This window comes from Crinia signifera, chromosome 6, assembly GCF_055691185.1.
Source record: "Crinia signifera chromosome 6, ASM5569118v1, whole genome shotgun sequence".
NCBI classification, from domain to species: domain Eukaryota; kingdom Metazoa; phylum Chordata; class Amphibia; order Anura; family Myobatrachidae; genus Crinia; species Crinia signifera.
In genome coordinates, this window is record NC_139222.1 from 119889721 (window position 1) to 119911455 (window position 21735).

Here is a 21735-nt window from a genome sequence, read left to right on the forward strand (position 1 = left end):
GCTGCCGCCACCGCAGGTAAGTAATAGTAATTGGCGGGGTGCCGGCACGCGAGGGGGGGTGCCAAGGTCAGTCCTGGGCCCCAAAATTACTAGCGGCGGCCCTGAGCAGTATTGAATCCCGGCGGTCGGGATCCCGGCGTTCAGAATCCCGACGCCGGAATCCCGACAGCCAAAATGCCGACAAGGGGGGGGGACGTGGATCGCCCCCCCCCCCCCCCTGCGGGCTCGCTGCGCTCGCCACGCAGCGAGCCCGGTGCCTCGCTACGCTCGGCACACTAATTTATTCTCCCTCCAGGGGTGTCGTGGACACCCCAGGAGGGAGAAAGTGTCGGCATTTCGGCGGTCGGGATTCCGGCGTCGGGATTCTGAACGCCGGGATCCCGACCGCCGGGATTGTAACTGCATCCCCTGAGCACCGGGGTCGAAGATTTGTATTTGGCTTTGTCGCCGAGATTTGTATTTGGCTTTGTCGAACGGCGGTGAAAAGCTTTGGATTTGGATTTTTTTTTAAATGGTTAAAAACGGCCCAAATCACATAATTTTGGTGGTTTTTTTTGTCCCTGGATTAACCTCAATAACATTAATTTCCAGCCCTTTCCAGATTATTTTGACCACTTTCTATCTCACAATATTTTTTTAGGGCAAAAAGTTGCACCGAGGTAGCTGGATAACTATACTAAGCCACACATGTGTGCGCCACAAACACATGGCTCATTTAGGAGTGGCACTGCAGCAGCAGATAGGATTGCAGTTTGAAAAAGTAGGCCTCAAAAAGCACATAATGGCAAAAAAAAGAGGTGCAAGATGGAACTGTCCCTGGGCCCACCCACGTACCCTTAACTTAACCCTTAAATACACATTGCACACTTAAACACAAACCAGCGACGGCATTAGTATTAGTAGTAACATATTCGTCACCATGAATGATGGCAGCAGCTGATGCAGGAGTATTTGGTCCAAGCTGTTGTCCATTTTTAAATTAAACTTAAATAAGTGCAAAATATTTTTTTTCTTGTTTTTGAGGACAGAGCTTGTATAACGCTGCGTGAAGGCCAAACAATCACACACACACCTTCTGACAGTATATACTATGGGTGCACCACACGCAAAGAATGAATAATTAAAGATGAGAAAAATGTATTAAGATTTTTTGCATTTAATTGGTTTATAATGTGCAGCTTGTATAACGCTGCTTAGACGCAGAACAATCACACACCCACCTTTTGACAGTATATACTATGGGTGCACTACACACAAAGAATGAATAATTAAACACAAGAACAATTGATTAGGATTTTTTAAATTTAATTGTTTTTTAATGTGCAGTTTGTATGCAGAACAATCACACATGCAACTATTGGGGTGCAGTATACAGCAAAAAAATAAAGAACAGCAAAATGTATTTTATGTTGTATTTCTTTTTTTATGGATGGGCCTTTGATAACACTGAGTTGACCGGGGATGCAGAACAATCACACACGTAACTTTTTCTGCTTCTGATTCCATGGAATCTGAATCGCTCCAAACATAGCCGGGCCGAGTGCCCGCAAGCCACGCTCGCGAGTTTCTGGCTTTGTTCAGAAACCCGTGCGCAGCCGAACATGGGAATCTGGCATCGGATTCTCGCGAGACGCCGAGTCTATAAAAGCTCAGCGTCCCGAGAATTCTGCGCCATTTCACCCTCACGCTTCCAGCTGCGTACAGTTTTGCTAGTTGTGCTGCGTGCAGGAGCCTGGGTGAGCTTGAATCTTCAATCACTTGGAAGAAGCCCTGGACTACTGCGGACCAAGCCTGAAGAACTTCCATGGAGGACCTGGGTGAGTTGGATTTCCTTCCACAGGTCCACCTAGGATTTCTTCGGACTCGGACCGGACACCGACATGAAGATCGACATGCTGAAGAATGACGACATGGATCCAGAACCAGGATAAGGCACCGGTTCAAGACCCTGGGACCTACCTACGGGATCAAGATAGGTAAGTATCAGTATGTGTGTAATGTATGTATTAAACTTTTATTTTTCATGTGTCAGTGTGTATTTATTTAACTATTTTTTTTACTGTGGAACTACAAGACCCAGCGGGCCCTTTAATGCCCCGCAGGCTGGGACTTGTGGTTCTCCAAGTCCCAGCTTGCGGGGGAGGCTTGCTGGGACTCATAGTTCCACAGTTTAAAACAATAGTTTATTCATCTATTTGTTTACAACACTATCAGCTCGATGCCCACCGCCCAGGGGCATTGAGGACAGCACCAGGCTTCATCCTGGTCAGGTAATTCCTGGAGGGGGGGGCCCCACTCCCCCAGGGCCCCTGGACAGGTCGGTAGGGTTAATGCTTTGGCCGGGGGGACTTGTATAAAAAGTCTCCCCCCGGCTGTGGCATTATCCCGCTGGCTGGTTTGGCCTGGGGCTGGTTCTTAAAATACGGGGACCCCTAGTCATTTTGTCCCCCATATTTTGGGAACCAGCCCCGGACCTGGAGCCTGGGGCTGGTTGTTAAAAATCGGGGAACCCCTATTTGTCGGGTTCCCTGATTTTTAATTACCGGCCCCGGCTCTTTCAGCCTGGTGCTGGTTACGGCTGTGGGGGGGACCCCACGCCGTTTTTTATTTATTTATTTTTCCAATTTTTTTACTCCTTGCAGCCTGTACGGATCTGACTGATCTGTGCAGACTGCCTGTAGTTATTCGTATTAGCGACCGTATATATGGCCAGCTAATACGAATTACTACAACATCAGAGGGTTACAAAGCCGTCATATATGACTGCTTTGTAAATCCCCCTCCGGAACACGACTTTGCATATGACTGAAACAGTCGTATGCAGTCGTAGGAAAAATACTAATACGAAAAACTAGGTTTTTCATATTAGTAAATTTCCCCCTAAATATTTTGATACTGATAAGCAGTATACAATACAAATACCACAAGTGTGTTCCATAGACCAGAAATGATACAATGGAACGCGGTGCAGTAGTACATATTAAGTCAGGTCAGAAAGTGTCCCTTTTCTGATGAATTCCGGGTGATAGAAAAATGAATAAAAGTTGCACAATCACGACTTCCGTGTTAAGGCTATTATCTTGATAGCCACAACGCGACTTCCGCGTCTCAAAACACCAGAAGTGACGTTGGCACAGAGCAATATAAACAAAGCCTGATATCTTTGTTATCGGCAACGGATCTGTAGTAATCGACTACTTATACTTTGAACCATTAAGAGATCACTATTCTTATAATTTTGGAACTATTTTATATTATATATTATTCCATTTGAGGTCTCTTGAGACCAGTGGTTCCACGTGACCTGGGAACGACCTGGAAATGTAGCAATGTGTGTTGATTTATTAAAGTGTTTTTAGATGAATTTTGCCGTTCATTTTATGAATTTTTTAATCAATATTGATGATATTTGTGGAATGGGATTCTGTCTCCGAGTATTATTATTTAATTAAATATACAACTGAATCAATCAATTATGCTAATGACCCAACAGGAAGTTTGGGTATAAATATCAGCACAGGCACAACAGTGAGACAACTTGAAAAAGCTGACAGTCCGTTCAGCGAAACACATTGGTGTTATCAGGCCCATTTGATATGAGGACCCAATCCTTTCCTGCTCATTTATCTGGATGGACGGAAATTCTTCTCGTCTTTCTGCATTCTTTGTGTGTAAAGCACCCATAGTATATACTGTCAGAAGGTGGGTGTGTGATTGTTCGGCCTCCAAGCAACATTGTTCAAGCTGCGCATTAAAAACAAATTAAAATCAATTTGGTATTAAACTGATAAAAACAGATACATACTTACCGAACAAGTCAGTGGTGCACAAAACGCCCACGGCTCCTCGGCTGCACATCGTAAACACGATCAAGCCAGATAGGGATCTTTTTGGATGTTAACAGACACGTACGATTAGGAAGGAAGCCCCCGGTTTCGGAAAAGGTATACAGCTCCAACCCAGGGGTAAAAGTAAACCTAGAGAGGTGGGGGGACTCTTTTTCCATCTGTCACCTAATTTCCCCCCTCCGCTCCACCCATTAGGCAATGTATTGAGAGAAGACTGGTAATAATCACAGAGTTGAGCAATGAGATTATTATATGTATGGATCGCTTGTCGTTATTATATGAATAATGGGTGGGCCCAGTGGCAATTCCATCTTGCACCTCTTTTGCCATTATGTGCTTTTTGGAGCTTAGTTTATTTTTTTTAGGCAGCTTATTGGGTATTAAACTGATAAAAACAGATACACACTTGCAGAACAAGTCAGTGCTGCACGAAACGCCCACTGCTTCTCGGCTGCACATCGTAAACACGATCAAGCCAGATAGGGGTCTTTTTGGGGCCTAGTTTTTCAAACTGCCATCTGTCTACCACTGCAGTGCCACTCCTAGATGAGCCATGTTGTGCCGCACACTTGTGTGGCTTAGCATAGTTCTCCAGGTACCTCGGTGCAATCTTTTGCCCTAAAAACAATATTGTGAGGTGTAAAGTGGTCAAAATTGTCTGGAAAGGGCTGGAAATGAATGTTATTGAGGTTAATATTACTCTAGGGACAAAAAATGCAAAAATTACGTGAATTGGGCGTCTTTTGGCCATTTAAAAAAAAAATCCAAATCCAAAGCTTTTCACCGCCATTCGACAAAGCTAAATACAAATACAAATCTCGGCGACGAATCCAAATCTTCGGCCCGGCGCTCATCCCTAATCTCTAGTATATACTGTATTAAATGTACACACTATTGTGTGACCACTGCCTCGCTAGCCATTTCACATAGGGCACAATTAATTCAACATAAAGTCATTGCCTGATCTGTACCCAATGATATTTGAAGGATCGCATGTTAATCAGGAACATGATTTGACTAAAGCCTCATCAGATAGAAATTTTCTCCGACCAGGAATAAAAATACCTATTTGGCTGTCAAAAACACAGCTTCTATAAAAAGTTATATATTAAATAATTATGTAGTTGAAAACTTGTAATAAGCAGAAATTTCAATTTATACAACATATTCTACCACTTCCATTTCAAGCAGGGAAATCAGTCTTCCGCCCTCCAGCTGTAGATGTTCCCATAATGCACTGTGCACAGCTAGTCAGCAGCTGTCTAGCAGCACAATTCATGTAGTTCAGTCATAGTTGGAACGTAAATGCATGTGTGCCTGTGTGTATCAGCAGGTCAGTTAGTGTATGTTGTTTTTGTATTAATTTTGATCAGTATCGTCTCTATAATATTACTGTATGCACCCACTAAAACATTTCAGCAGTGTGTTGCTTTATCATTATTCCCTTTAGCCTGCCACCCTGCCAGAACACTGGGAAAATGTAGCATTGTAAAATGAAAATGATTTTTTCAGAAGCTAATCTCACTGGTTTCCAGAGGGTACAATGCATAAAACTACTATTATTCCCCTCCCGTTCCTTTGTCCATTTTCCTAATCTCCATTTTGAGTTGAAATAACAAACTAAATATTTAAACTAGAGAAAATGAACCCAGGCGCAGCAGGGCTTAACGGCCCCATTACTCCACACATTTATTGTATTTTATAATAAATAACCCCATTTTTCTTTGTGCAAGCTGCAGAACTTATTAAATGAATTTCCTAATGGAAATGCAAACAGGATGCTATTTAAATATTAGGGTAAGTCATTGTTTTTTTGTTTTTGCTCATTTATGTATTGTTGAGCGCTGCGGAACCCTTGTGGCGCCATATAAATAAACTATAGTAGTAATAATAATAATAATAATAATAATAATAATAATAATAGTAATGTCTTTTATCACCTCATAGTCTGCGATTTGGAATGAGGAAATTTACTACGGGACTGCTACCAGGACATGGGTACCAATATCCTGGTGGGAAGTAAAAAGTAAACTGATAACTAATAATATCACTTCAGTTCTGGTTTAGACCTAGCTGCGCCTTTGTGCATGAGCAGACATCCAGCCACTCTTGTGTAATATCTAGAATTTGCAATGGGCATCGCAATGATCTCCAGCCCAATCATTTTTAGATGATGTTACCATTCATAAAGAATCTTGTTATATAGAATGCTGTGATTTTTGTGCTTAATGTCTGCGTTACCAAAATCGTGTGGAAAGTGATATTTTATGATTTATGTATATTATGTCAGAGGTTGAAACTACCATTGGTGCAGCAGGTGCAATGCAGTGCAAAGGGCTGTCACCCTCTTTTTTCCCTCTCTCCCTGTCACCTGTCATAAAATTTTTGCTCCTGGGCTCATCACTTACAAGTTCAACCACTGTATTATATTATGTTATGTATAGTATATTTTATAATATGAAAGACCATAAGGCTAGATAAATAGGCCCCTCGGACCATATAAATACAACACAAAATTGCTGTAACTCATACGGCAATGCAGTCTTTCAGCACAAGCAAAAGAATTGACATGTGATGAAGGGGTTATTGTAGTTCATACCACAGGGGCTGGGTGTTTTATTTCTGCTCAGGTGCAGATGAAGGGTGCGAGCGGGCTCGGCGAACTACATGTTCGCCGCCCCTAGCAGTGTAGATGGGGGGCGGCGAAGCCCATGAGAATGCCCAGTATTTTGTGGGCATTCCTATGAAAATGCCGGGCATTCCACTGAATGATCCCCCCCCCCAGCTGCGAATGGATGATTATAGAAATCATCCATTCACAGCCTTGCAGGGGATTGCAGCGTGCAAGGGGGGGTGGGCGGCGGTGGGCGGTGTTTGGTGGACTCACAAGACTGCGAAATTCGCAGCCTTGCAAGTCAACCAGAATAAGGTCCAGAAAGTCATTTAGAGTATATGCATATGTTTCCTTATACATCTAACCAAAATAAGCCATGTAGCATGAGATGTCTGCCGTCAGTGAGCCGCACAACTCCGCTAGCATTAGAAGTCTTTCATTAGGACTCTTTCTATGACGAAAAATAATCTCAGTCTCTCAGCTAATCAGTAGTATGTCACCTTGGTAGTGGCTGCTGATTGGATCGGAAATACAGAAATGCATTACTGGTAAAGAAATAAAAGAGATGAGTGCCAAAGGTGCTGAACTATTACCCCTCACCCTCTGGTCCAGACATGACCACATCCCAGTGGAGACTGGACTCAATACTGGCTAATATGCTTTGCTCCAGCTTCCTCTACAAAAGCTTCAGAGCTATCCGAGGAGAGCCTGACCCTGCAAATTAAGTGAAAGAGTGGGCGGTCTGTCTTCTCTGTCACTGGCAAGGGCACCCACTTACTGTCAGACCTAGGGGATTACTCTGCCCAAGAAGGCCCCCAATTTATTGGTATTAGGGGTTTTTGACTCCCTTATCCCAAACCCCCCTCCCACATCCTGTGTTCCTTTATCCTCCACCCATACCCTGTGTCCCTATGAGCTTCCTTCCCCATTATGTGCGCCATAAGCATCCCCCCATACCCTGCTGTGCTCCCTGAGCACCCCCCCCCTTACTACAGTATGTGTTTCCCCGAGCATCAACCCTTACTCGGTGCTCCCCTGAACATTCCCTTAACCTTGAGCATCCTTTCCCCCAATCCCTACACCTTTTTTTTGCCAAAACTTTGCTTTCAATTCTCAATTGTTTGTATGTTTAATTTGACTTAATTGGGATGACTTTATCAATATTAGATGAGTTGCCACAGACACAACAATATCCTTACACAGAAGTGACAGTAAATTGACTTTTTTTTTTACAGTAAACATATAGCTCAACCTTATATAAATGTGTATGAGTGTTCTCTACTGTGAGGCACTACAAAAGACACCAGTAAATAAAGATTGTTTATGGATTGTTTATGGACAAAGGGTCTGCCTGCACTTGGTTTCCGTTGGGATCCAAAGAAATGGTCCCCGCTGTCGCTAAGTATCTGTGTGTTGGAATGATGCTGATTCTGGTTACATACACATAGAACATGCATGGACGGTGGTAGTTCATTTGTAAACAATCAGAACCGCATGTACCTTGTCTTCTTCATTAATCCAGTCCTCTAGAAAAGATACATTCTAATTTAATTTCAGAACTAGTTGTCTGAATGTCTTCTAGGATTGCTTTACATCTTGCTGTTCAATAAAATCACATAACATTATGTTATACCACAATAGCTGTTTGCTGAATCAAAATGCAAAAAAAAATGAAGCATCCTCAGAACCCTGAGCCACCTTGAGTGTCTCCCCAACCCTGAGCCACCTTGAGTGTCTCCCCAACCCTGAGCCACCTTGAGTGCCCCCCCAATATGTGCATGTGCAAACCACAGGAGAGAACGCCTTCGGAGCATTCGCTCATTGGTGAGTTGGAAGGGGGCGGACGCAGGGGACCGCCCAGCATTTTATGGGAGTGCCCACAAAATGGTAGGTGCCCCCCTGGAAACGCTTGGCGTACCCCTGCAAGCACAGGCATGTCCATGCATCCTCAGGGCGGGTAGCTTACATCACATGATGTCAGCACTCACCCCTGATTCGCCAGATAGTAGGAATCTGAAAAGTAAATATAGACTAGGGTACACATCTGCTCGCATACTAGTGCCGGGATTCAGGCATGCGGGGCGGAATTTACGTGCTCGTTAGGCAGCGAATATATGTAGCCTAGCGAGCAGGTCTGACCCAGGCCCACAGTTACACTGACAGCCTAATCATAGGTTATAGAAAACAAAACAGTGCCTCAAAAACTGTCCATTCATTGTAACCAATCACCTTCAATAAAACAATAATTTGTGGAAAGAATCAAGTTTTACAATTATTTAACAAGATACAGAGGGGGAAATTTACTAAGATGTGTATTCTACTTCACATGTGATGTTGCTCTGGGCAACCAATCAGATGTCTACTATCTTCTAGAGGGTGCTAAATAAATAAGAAGTAGCTTCTAATTGGTTGCCTCTAGCAACATCACATGTGAAGTAGAATACACATCTTAGTAAATTTCTCCTAGTGTCTCCTGTTGTGGGATCAAAAGTGCCTGTCTCTGTGAGGATAGCATTAAGAAGCTATTTAATACTAACTAAGCCCACTCGAAGCAAGTGCTTCGAAAGCTAGTTTGCTACCTTGTAATTGCCTCTGTGTTTCTGTATGTGTGATTGCCTCTGTTTTCCTTTATGTGTGAAAGAGAAAGAGATGTAGTTTCACTCGCTGCCAGCAGATGGAAGTATTTCGGTTACACACGGACACTAGACAGGAAGCCTATGTCCTTGCTGATGTTCAATAACCCAGAAAATACATTCCAACTGGAAACAAATTTGCAGTGTGAATTTTCAAGATTATGCCACATTTCTTCATAAATAGGTCCCTAAATTTATCCAATTCAGTGGCCTATACACCTGCTTAGTATTTACTAAATTTGAAGCTTATCTCTTTAGAATCTGTGTTTTTAAGACATTTTATTTTTTAAATCTGGCCCTGTACCAACATATGTGATCAGTAACACAAAGGGCAGTGATCATCGCCAGTCTCTAGACTTCCAGGTTTACGACCCACGAGTTCTTCTGCATATGTGCTGAAGGACTTGGCAGCTATGTGGCATGCTGGGAGGGATCTGATAGGATCCATCTCAGCTAGAAATGTGAAAAATTAGCCCGCGGTTTCGTCTTTTTTTTTTTTGCTTTAGTAAATCAAAGTGATACTCAAAATACAGTAACAGACTTGTTTGCTGATCTTCCAAGCCACTTTGAGTGGAGGGGTTCCATTGAATAGATATTGTCTAGTTCGACATTCAGTGGTTCAACCCCATATGGTCGATATGCAATAGGTCAACAGTTATAAAATGTTGACAGATAAAAGGTCAACTGTACCTAAGTCAACAGGTTCAAAAGATCGGCATGACAATGGCCGACACTCACAAATGGTTTTAAAAAAAATGTTCAACTTTTGTACAGTACATCTACGATCCACGTGGAGTATGAATGGGAATAATTACCTGCCTTGTCTTGATGGTACATGTTTACATTAATAATGATCAAAGGTGATGAATGGTACCCAAAATACTAAAAACCTTTGTCGCCATTTTGAATTTGTCGATCTTTTTACATGTTGACCTTTTCCACGTCAACCTTTTGACCCTGTCAACTTTTTGTACTGGCCATTTCATGTTGACCTTTTGACCCTGTAGACCTATTGCATGTTGACTATATGTGGTCATTCTATTGGCTGACTAACTAAGGGCTAGATTCTCTACGCTTCAAAAGTGATAAAATGTAGAGTGATAAACAGCCAGCCAATCAGCTCCTACCTGCCATGTCACAGACTGTGTTTGAAAAATGTCAGAAAGGAGCTGATTGGCTGGCTGTTTATCACTCTCCATTTTATCACTTTTGAAGCTTAGAGAATCTGGCCCAATATCTGTAGCTCTATTATACCAAACCTAGAGCAGGGGGCAAATGTGCATGTATGACCTGGAGAGCTAGGCTTCAACTTTCTGTTCCTCTTACAAAAACGAAACATAAGCAAAATGAAATGTAACTGAATACAATGAAATATGAAAAATGGACATATTGTTCATTGAAAAAAAATGTTTTATTAACAATATTACTTTTGGCCATTCACCTTCCTCTTTTATCCTAAGATGGACTGACCTTTCTCACCGATTTACTATAAACCTTCCTTATATCTGCAGTTCTAACTCATTATAACACTCATTTCTTGAATTATAGATTTGTTATTCCACTCTGCTTTCTAGGAACAACATGGTTCATATCCATTATGTACTGTTCTCTTCAATTATCCCTATAGCACTAGAAAACACTGGTCTATACTTTGTGCAGTCAATTCCATGGCTTTCATATAATGTGTTCATTCTTCAAAAAAAAATAACTCTGGTTATTTATACTTTATCCAAGAGAGTGAAGGAATCTAGGGATTAAAGGGGTGTTTACATTTGTGCCCCACGCAAGGGCCCGTGTGCCAACGGAACCAGCAGCCAGGGCTGCCATCAGAAATTGTGGGGCCAGGCACTTATAAAATAGGCGGGGCCCCTACACCCAGACACATCTGGTGTCCGCAGCATTGGCTGCATTCAGGGCAGCCGAGAGGAATGCCGGGCCCCGGTAAAATTTTGGGGGCGTGGCATAAGTGTGTGTGTTGTGGGAACCTCCCACACTTAGGCCATGCCCCCGAAATGTTTAGAATAGGGTGAAAGAAAACTCTAAAAACTGTAATCTCAGAAGCAGCACACACCTACAGCATGTGCTGTGCTGACAGCAGGCTCAGCATGACCTCTCACGCTGTCAGTGAGATGCTCATGCTGAGCCTGCTGTCAGCACAGCACATGCTGTAGAAGTGTGTGCTACTGTTGCTACCCGGGAGGGATGGAGGGGGAAGGGAGGGGTCAGACCAGGGCCCCTGCGGGGCCCCTTCAGCAAGCCTGGGCCCAGGTAACTAGTACCCGCTCTCCCCCTCTCTCGGCTCCCCTGGCTGCATTACTCTATACCTGCCTGCTCCATTCTCTTACCCTGTGTTCCAATGCACCTAGACTACAGTGAGTGACAAGCTAGTGGAGGATTATGACAAGGGTAACAACACTATTAGTGGCAAGATGGTGTGTCAGTGACTCCTAACTATGAATGATCAAAGCTGTGAGTCCTTGAGACTCCACTTCAATGTCTGCTACAAAACTATGACCACTATAGAGAATGATATCATGATCTGCTTGCCAAACAATTACTGTAGTAGTGTTTGACATTAGCATATGAATCATGTTCTGTGACAATACTATACTAGATAATCGGGCACAAAATAATTAAGGAAATTTAGGTATGGCAGCCCCCACTAAGGATTAGCTAAACCCTTAATAAAACCGCAAGAAATGGCAATTATTCAGAATAATTTTGAGAGCGCACTGAATTGTTTACACGGTGGTATTTTATTACAAAACAATTAATTACACTGTATCAATAAAAATATAAAACCAATATACAGTAGGTATTATTGCTCAATTTAATAATACAGCTGATATCATACTCTGATGTTCATAAATATTATATATTAAACAGATACATTTATGCTTTAGTCCAAAAGTGCTCTTAGCCACTTTGGTTGGTAGATGGTACGTCCTGTATCAAGCAAAGAGCCAATTTTAGATTATGATGTCATATGAAAGTCACTGAATTTATATAGATGAAATTTAATGAATTAAGTCCATGTAAATAACTATATTCTTAGAACAGACTTGGTACTCGTACAGGGCCAGGTGTACTAAGCTACAAAAGTGATAAAATGGAGAGTGATAAAAGCCAGCCAATCAGCTCCTATTTGCCATGTCACAGACTGTGTTTGAAAAATGTCAGGCAGGAGCTGATTGGCTGGTTGTTTATCACTCTCCATTTTATCTCTTTTGAAGCTTAGTACATCTGGCCCATATTGAGATGAAGTTAGTGGGCAGTACAGCTGGGCAGATGAAATTGATGTAGGTGCCTTATAATAACTCAACTGGCATGGAGCTGCTGGAATTACCCCACTGCCGGGAGTGAGCGCAAGGAGAGAGATGACAATGTGGCTGTGCTGCAATCGGGTGAGTCGCTTCTACAGAAGGAGTGCTATGGCACGAGCGCCAACGTCGGGAGTGACTTCTCCTCAGCCGCAAACACTCACTTTAGAGATGGGTCGTTCGCGAACGAACCGGATCTTTTGAACAGATCCCATCCAAGAATGAATGAGCCGCCGATCCCAAAAAAGGTGATCCGTTTCAGTTCACAATGCATTTTCCTGATCTCAGTGCTGCCACCTGTGGCAGCTGAGATGTACTACCTCTGTAGACTGAGTACAGTGCTGTGACTACAAGTGATAGAAAGATTAGCTGCTGCTGCCAGGGATGGCCATCGGTGCAGACGCCATCGATGGTTGCCATCGATGGTGATTCTGCACGCAGCCATCGATCAGTGTTTATACTCGGTCATGTATTTCCCCCCTTTTTTTAAAGCGAGACGGCGTTTTGTCTAAAAGATCCGTATCTTTCCGCCGAGAGATCCGGCGGATCCCGGCTCGGCTTAATGATACGTTTTGCCCATCTCTAACTCACTTGCTGGGCTTCCTGTGCTCATGGCGTCCTGCCGTTGGAATAGACACAGAGGGATCGCCGCAGGTCTCCCTCTGGTTTATACAAAGAAAACACTAAATCAGGCGCACTATTGGGATCTAGTATTATAAATCTCTAATTGGTATTAATTGGTTGATCATAAATGATCAAAAATAGATAGCTGGATAACTGTAATAGACAAATATTAAGGAGCTCCCAGTAGCAAATTGGATATTTGCTTAAACGGCCAGAAATACCAAAGAATATAAAAGATACATATATGTGTGAAATTAAATCATACACAAATTTACTTTTATGATAGAGCGCCACACAGCTGAGTATAATTAATCAATTTATTTTGTTATTAGCATATTAATCGGTACTCTTTACTTAGAAGGGCGCCCACGATTTTGATCGTGGGCATCGTTAGTAAAAAATCTCGGGCATCTCGGGCATTGAATGCACTAAAAAATCGGGTGCGATCAACCGACGAGATGCCCGAGATTTCCCATAGGGAACAATGTTAAATGTCTCAATTGACCCAATTTTCCTGTTCAATGCCTCAATTGACCCGATTTTTCCATAGGAAACAATGTTAAATGGGCCACAGAGGCCAAATAGGCACCCTGAAGTGTATAATGGCCACCCGAATTGTTAACGCCACCCCACGATCAACGTCAACCCGATGCGTGGCGAGCGCAGCGAGCCCGCGAGGGGCGGCGGTACGCGTCCTACGACCTTTTCATACCCCCACTATCCAAGTCGGCGTGGAGTTGAGAATAGAAAGTGTGGCGAGCGCAGCGAGCCACCGAGCCCGAAGCGTGGCGAGCGCAGCGAGCCCCGCGAGGGTACGCGGACAGCTGTGAAGCCCGCGAGGGGACGCGGATACCTGTGAAGGTATCCGCGTCCGCTCGCCACGCTTCGGGCTCGGTGGCTCGCTGCGCTCGCCACACTTTCTATTCTCAACTCCACGCCGACGTGGATAGTGGGGGTATGAAAAGGTCGTAAGACGCGTACCGCCGCCCCTCGCGGGCTCGCTGCGCTCGCCACGCTTCGGGTTGACGTTGATAGTGGGGTGGCGTTAACAATTCGGGTGGCCATTATTCACTTCAGGGTGCCTATTTGGCCTCTGTGGCCCATTTAACATTGTTTCCTATGGAAAAATTGGGTCAATTGAGGCATTGAACAGGAAAATCGGGTCAATTGAGACATTTAACATTGTTCCCTATGGGAAATCTCGGGCATCTCGTCTGTCGCATCGCACCTGATTTTTTAGTGCATTCAATGCCCGAGATGGCCGAGATGGGCGCCCTTCTAAGTAAAGAGTACCTATTAATCAATTTATTCTTATATATATATAACACATACAACAGTTATAAAAACATGATTAAGAATTTGATTAAGAATTATTATTATTATATGTTATTTATATTTCAATTATTCCAATTTTAGGAAAGCAAAGTCCCGTGCTGTGTGTAATGAACAGCAATGCAATATTTTGCGGCACTGTTTAGTTGGTTTGGTAATGGTATCCACAAACAGTTTGCGATCCTTTATGCAAATATGGCAAATATATATCCACTTTAATATTGACTTGTATAGTAATAATTTTGGGACAGGATGATGCCCTGTTTATAGAAAGTGTCCGGAGTAACCAAGGTTGGTTAAGTTGGACGGCTCCAGCTCACCTGTGCGGCTATCGCCGCTTGATGTTGTACTGCTAGATGACGTTTGCAGGCAGGGAGCGAGCCGTCCGTCTCCGCTTCAGGAAGCCACCATACAAGTGGACTCGCCAGGAGGATCAGATGGTAAATTGAAGCCGCAAAGTGTTTTTATGATGAATAACAGCCGGGATCTATTTCAACGCCAAAAAGGATGTTTGTCGGCAGGGAGCGTAGATATTTCCAGAGACCCCTTAACACGTTTCTCCACTGTGGGTTAAGTGTGGTGGTTTCATCAGAAGTAGTGACTACAGCTATGCTAACATACAGTATGGTAATTCAGTAGGTTCAGTTGGTATAAGTAGAGGCCTCCTGCAAGCATGTGTGATCCAGTGCTGTGTCTGAGGAGGCAGCATCAGATCACCTGCAATACCATAGGCCAGCTGATTAACCCATGAGGTTATGCAGACTGACCAGAAAATCTGGTCTCGGCACTCCCAACAACATGACAACATGATCCCCAAACGGTTTCAGAATTTCAATCGAATGACATCTGCAGCCCCGCAGGACACAGGAGTTGTGTATGCCGTATGGGTGTGGCACATACACAGTATACAGAACAGCAGTATTGTGCCACTGGCGTCGGGGCCTGAATTAGGCCCAAAGTTGTGAGTAGGGTGTCACTATGGAAACAGACTGGTTGGGGGGGGGGGGTGTTAACAGTGGTGTTCACCCCCCAAAAAAACTTTTTTTTCCCAGCATAAACTAATATATCAGTGTGCATATTTTTTCACTTTTGATGTTTCTAATGCAAGTTTAGTGCATAAATGTGAACATGACAGTCACTTTTGCAGACCACATCACACATATTGTATTGCAGCGTTTTCTTTTCATTCCATCTCTTACATCCATCTCTTGGGGAGCACAGCGTAAACGCAGTGCAGTTACTTAGTATTACCATATGCATTCCCACATGCTTTGGATAATTACTTCCTGTTTTGCCACAATTGGATTGCATTTGTGAATGTATATTAAATCAACAGCAAATGCCAGTACAGTATGTAGGCAGGTCAGTGAAGATGTCTACCTGAAAATGACTTGCAATGATTTACTTGTCCCTGGCCTTGTACAACTTTTACCAAACACACTTCTGTACCTCCGTGTATGCTAAAAAAAACTCATTAGAGCCTTGTGTTTCTATAGCCTAGGAATCATTGTTACCATGCATAAACATTGTGTCATTTCCAAGGACAGCAAAATAATACTGTAAATTCTGTTTAATTCTAAAAATACGTGAATAAAACACTATAAAGAAAAAGCAAAGCATAGTAACATTTTCAAGAGGGTATATGCAATGCAATATTCTCTTTTGTAAAAGCGTTTTGTTGCTAAGACGTATAAGCATATATATAGCATATTCTGATTTTTGTGTAACCAATACTTCAGCATAAACATTACTAGTGGACAGTCACCATTCCAGCTGCTATTGCTGCACTTCTCCCTTACCAACCAGGAAGCATTGTTTGCTCATTAACTAGATGTACTGTACAAGAAACAACACTGCATATTGTAGCCAAACACACAGATCTGTTCCAGCATTCAGCGTTTGATTTACCAATAATGCAAATGCAATATCCTCATACTGTATACAGTATTGCCCTTATTTGATACATTTATTTTGTCAAACACTGCTCCCTACCTGTACATTGTGCTTGCTAAACCAAGGAAAACAGGCAGGTGCATAACAAATAGAAGAAATGAAATTCACATTTTATGGAATAATTGTTTTGTATCTGCTATCATCAGCTGCCAACCTTGGTATATTCAAAATTAACCCATGTTGTGCTTTGTACAAGTTGATGCATCTTTGACTCTCAACAAGGCAGAGCATGATGTGAACTGTAGTCAGAAGCTGCATATACCTGCACGCATACAATATCACATTCACATACTGTATTACACAACATAACACACATATAGATGCAGTACTTCAGTGTGTAAATGTACATTTGGCAGGTAACAACAGATTGGACCACCGTGTGTAAAGTACAGGAAGTAAATGACCATAACAAAATACTCCAATGAGGTTTTGTGTGAACTCTCCCCCCTCCCCTAAGAGATCCAATAATTGTCCCTTCACTAACATGGGCAAAGAAAATAGAAATGAGTAAGGGTATTGTAGTGCCTGATTTATTATACATTCCATTGTTTGTTCCAAACCTTACACCTGTTAATCTCAGTCGTCTATCCAGCTCCAAAGCCCAAACTCTGTACCTAAGCCAAACAATTGTGTTTATTAAATATAAGTCACTCTGCAGACAATCAGGAATGTGTATAACTCTAACCCATGCATTACGATAGACAGGAGTTTGGCAGGCCTCATCTCCACGTGCCACTCAGGCTTTCAAAGATCCATGTACAGTCTATTAAGTGCCAATTGAGCTTTTTCACAGAGGTATTAATATATCAAAGACCTACTCTGTAACTGAACTTGGTCACAGTGTAAAAGGCAGCCAGCGGAAAGTGTTAGAAAGAACTTACAAACCTGAATAAAAAAAACTTAACAATACTCAATACAACGAACTGGATTTATTTTACCATAGAAGACAAATAAATAAAAACTTTACATAAACTTCTAAGCAAATGTTTTTAGATACCAATGCTCCAGAGCAAGTCCCCATTCCATATTTTAGGCCTATCATCATTTAGACAATTTTAAATTTATTTAGGAACCAAACATGTAGGTCCAGCCAAACTGTACTCACTGTTCGGAAGTCTCTGTGATTGCACTCATGGCCTCTGAACTTGCAGTAAAGCATCATGTCTTTCAGGTCATGACCTGTTCGCTCCATAAACTCCCCCATACAGAAGGTCTTCGGTTTGAACTGCTTGAATTTGGTCTTTTCTTCAAGAATGGCCAGCACCTCTGGGTCTGCCTGATGAGGTTCTAGAATTTGACCGTTCACATCCAGGAGCTCCAGCAGTTCTCCCGCATGGTATAAGTCATTGGTGGTGATTTTATTGAACCGAAAGGAGTTGAGATTACAAATGGTAACCGCAGGAAAGACGAGACTCTCTGCTACCACTTGGTCCACTTTGGAAACATGTTGGTATGATAAATAAAAGGCCACTCTCTCTGAACTTTCCATAAGAAGAAGGCCTAACGAGCACAGAAAGGCAAGTGTCCACAAAAAGCGGCGGAGCGTTAGTGGGCCATACACAAATATATACCGAATCCCATGGAGGGTAGATGTGTTGGCAAAGATCTGTACGCTGGAGGGGTGGAGGCTTCCCAGGCTGTCCTCACTGGGGCTCTCCTTCAGATCCATTTTTCCAGTTGGAGGGTACAGCCTTGTCACCTCCAGTTTCTATTTTGTTTTTAAACCTCTCTACATGAAATATCAGTGTGGAAGAAACAAATCCACAGTACTTTCTCCCTGCCAACCACTAAAGCACGCTGTTAACTCAACGATTGCCTGTTGGGGGTAAATGTTTATATATAAAATCCATAGAAACTCTGGCTGTAGATTTCTTCATTGCGATAAGGAGGGTTAGATGTGCGTGGGGAGACACCAAGGTGAGGTGGAACTGCTGTGGGTGGGGTGAGAGACAGACACTGGCCAATAGAATCAGAATTCATCCTTTCTCCCTCTTGTTCCATCTCCACCTCATTCTCACACGCAGACAGGGATGAAATGTGATTAAACAAAACCAAGCAGGCTGATGAATAAAAGGATTTCAAACCAGTGTTCAGTTGTGTGTGTTAACTGGTGCAGCAGCCAGTGTCTGTACTTCCTTGCTGTAGATTTCACCGGGGGATTTTTCCTTGATGACCAAACGCTGGAAATAACCTCTCTTTCTTTCAGATCCTCATTCACCCACCTTCCCCTAGCCTCTAAACCCAGACGGTGGCAGATTCAGTCCTCAGTGCGAGAGCAGCAGAGGTGATGAGGGATGTGGTAGATAAGGGGGGGGGGGGAGCAGGAAGAGCATCACACTCTGTGAATATATTTTTTCTGAATATCCACAACACATCAGTGGAAGACCTCAGTATATAAAGACTGAGATGGGTGGAGGCAGGGGGATATTTTACATGCTTCCAGTGTAGCAATACGCTGCATCGGAGAACTCCTTTGGAGAGTCAGTCAGCTAGGGAAAGTCAAAATATATTTTATGGAACAGTAAATCTTCAGACAGGAACGATGAGGGCTGTAGATCGATCTGAAAGCAGATGAAGAAGCTACACAGATTTTATTGTGTGAGAAAGTGATCTAGTGATAACCCTATACCACATATACTTTCTCATCTCTCTCACACACACACACACACACACACACTCAGCTCTCATCTACAGCTGTGTCGCACAGTGATGGCAATATCTGGGACAGACAGACAGCAGCAGCAGCAGCAGACAGTTGTAGAGCTGGTAAAGTGAAAATAACTCCAGAGATTAATTAAGCTTTACAGTATCTCCGAATGCAGGAACATAGGCAGTGCAGACAAGTACACAGCCTGCTGTCTGAGGAGGCAGCTACACCAGACCGAGCACAAATTGACAAGTGTAGTCTCACTGGGATGCAAAAACCATGTTAGATGCCTCTCTCTTTTTAATTCAATACATTTTATACAGAACCATTATCTCTAAAGAAAATCCCCATGAAAGGCTGGATGCTACAAATCTTCTTTATACAGGTATGGGAACATCAGTTTTGACTCTTACACCTGTAGCAAACAATCCTAGCTTGCAGCAGGAATTAGAAATAAATAAAACACACATCAGAGATCTGATATTATTCTAATTGGAATGTTTCATTAGTTCCCACGCACATCATGTATGGAAAATTTACTGGGGGGGGGGGTTTATTCACCCACACCCAGTGTTGCAAAGTACCAATTTTAAATACTTTGAGCATGTGCCGGAACCGATCTGCGTTGTCATGTCCTGCAGCATAGGGTTTGAGGTGGGGGCACAGATGGGCTCCGTATGGAAAAACAGAAGTGTGTGACTGTGACCGATGTTTAGGGAGTGGGACGAGGCGAGGGATCTCCATCGTAGGACAGAGATTTCCTGGTCTCTACAATGGGTGGCATCAAGTGTGCCACACGCTGTCTGATGGTAGGGGCTTTGATGCGATGCTGCGTACTAGGACGCAGGTTGCATCACTACTGCAGCAGTCTGCTTGTACTAGACGCCTCCTGCTGCATTACCGTACAGTGCTATCATAGGAAGCAGCAGTGATAGCAGCTCTGAGCGCACCTGAATTACCCCCACACCATCACTGTTGTATGGTCAGAAGTTACATCTTTTTACCTTAATATTAAAAAAGGACCTAATTCGTGTTAGAGGGTGGTAAATTCTCAGTGCAGTAAATTGTTATATAATTGTATATATAATTATTAGATCATTCTACAAAGGGCGGTACATCTCACCTCCCCACCGTGCCCTGAATTTGCAGGCCGGGCGATAATTGAATGACTACGCATGCACATGGCTCTTAGTTCGCATGTGCGAGGACGGTCATCCTGCAATGAAGTCCTTTTACGTGTTTTATTTTTTTTATCGCTGACCATACGCAAGTTGATTGACATGAAGCCAGTGTTTGGGGGGTGGTAACTGTCCGTTTTCAGGGAGTGTCAGGGAAAACGCAGGCTTGTCCAGGCTTTTCAAGGGACGTTCTTTGATGTCAGCTTTGGCCCTCATCAGCTTGTTTGAATCATACCTGCCAAATAAGTCCTGGGCTGCACACACGGGAAAAATCATTTTATATTGAGTGTCTTGCATATATATTCGCTGCTAATCGCAGTCATTTTCTCAAGCCATTTGCATACTCAGCACAGCAATTTACAGGCTTGCACAGGGCGGTATTTCACTCTGGCTGAGCTATTACCTGATTGCAGGGCTCTGCAAATTAGCAGCCCAGGGATCAGGTCTGAATAACCCGCCAAGTGGAACCATCCTCATTTTTTATGTCTTTCCCACTGTAACAATCATGCCTGCAACCCGATCCCAATCTTCTGTTGCCTGCAGGAGTCAGGGAAGAGGATCCTGCCCTTGCTGCTGCCTTCCAACTTTGCCAGTCCCTACTGTACATACAAGAAGGCTGAACCCAAATGGGAGATTGCATCTTGCATTTATTGCAGTGTCAGAAGTCTGTCCCCGCCTACCGGGGCCAGGGGTAAAAAAGGGAATGACAGCTGACACTACCACTGTGCAAGCCCTTGAATATGACGCCCAGCAAGCAGGCTAGGTGCCTGTGAGGAAACGTCGCTATCAAAACTTTCCACCCCGAATGTCAAAATCCCCAATGATGTCATAAGAAAGAATAAGATGTCGGCGCCGTCTAACAGCTCTCTGCCCCCTAGCATTTAAGCTAGTTGCTACCATCTCCCCGGCAGCAGCAGGATCACAAGCTGCCAAAACAACACCCACTCTAGTAGCCCCTATAGCTCTCCACCCCCTCCTAGCCTGCATATGTTGTGTAACAGTTTCACATTCCCAGCTTCTGCAACTGTGCCCCCTTTGGCTGCCCGCAGGTCATTACCCGCTGTGATCACCCTTTAAGTGGGAGCCAGGGAGTGAGCTACAATGCAGTCCCCCGCCCTCACAGTAACAGGGCCAGTGACCGCTCTCCACATGGCTAACTCATACCCAAGACCCAGGTCAGCTGCTCTCTGTAATTAATGTGCACTACCCCAGCAGGTGGGATCTACTAGCTGCGGTGACCCTGGCTCCTGTATGCAAGGAGGCAGATTGGTGTGCGTGTGCAACAGGGCCTGTCGCAGGCTGTGCACAGACCCCAATGCATGGCGATCACTACGTGCCAGCCCCGAGAGAGAGCCAGAGGGCACCCGCGTGGTAGCATGTACTGGAGTATGACCTCGGCCGCAGCCTACACGAGCCTCCGCGGCTGCAGGGAAGACCACCACGGTGGGACTCCAGGAAGTCTGATACAGCACTGGAGGCCTCCGCAAATCTGAGTGCCTGGGCCTAGACATGATTGAGGACAGAAAGAAATGAGAAAAATAAAGGAAAGAGAAGTAAGTAGAAATATAGAGGATATACTGTAAGAA

General features: G+C 43.6%; 1 protein-coding gene across 1 annotated transcript in view; it reads right to left on the reverse strand.

Annotated features, from left to right (window-relative positions):
- Positions 1-18674, reverse strand: part of ASIC2 (acid sensing ion channel subunit 2) — a 679528-nt gene extending 660854 nt beyond the window's left edge. Inside the window, exon 1 of the mRNA XM_083146954.1 lies at positions 17430-18674. Within this exon, the coding sequence (XP_083003080.1) occupies positions 17430-17993 (564 nt within the window). The 5' untranslated portion in view covers positions 17994-18674. The remainder of the gene's footprint in view (positions 1-17429) is intronic.
- Between the last annotated feature and the right edge of the window lie 3061 nt (positions 18675-21735).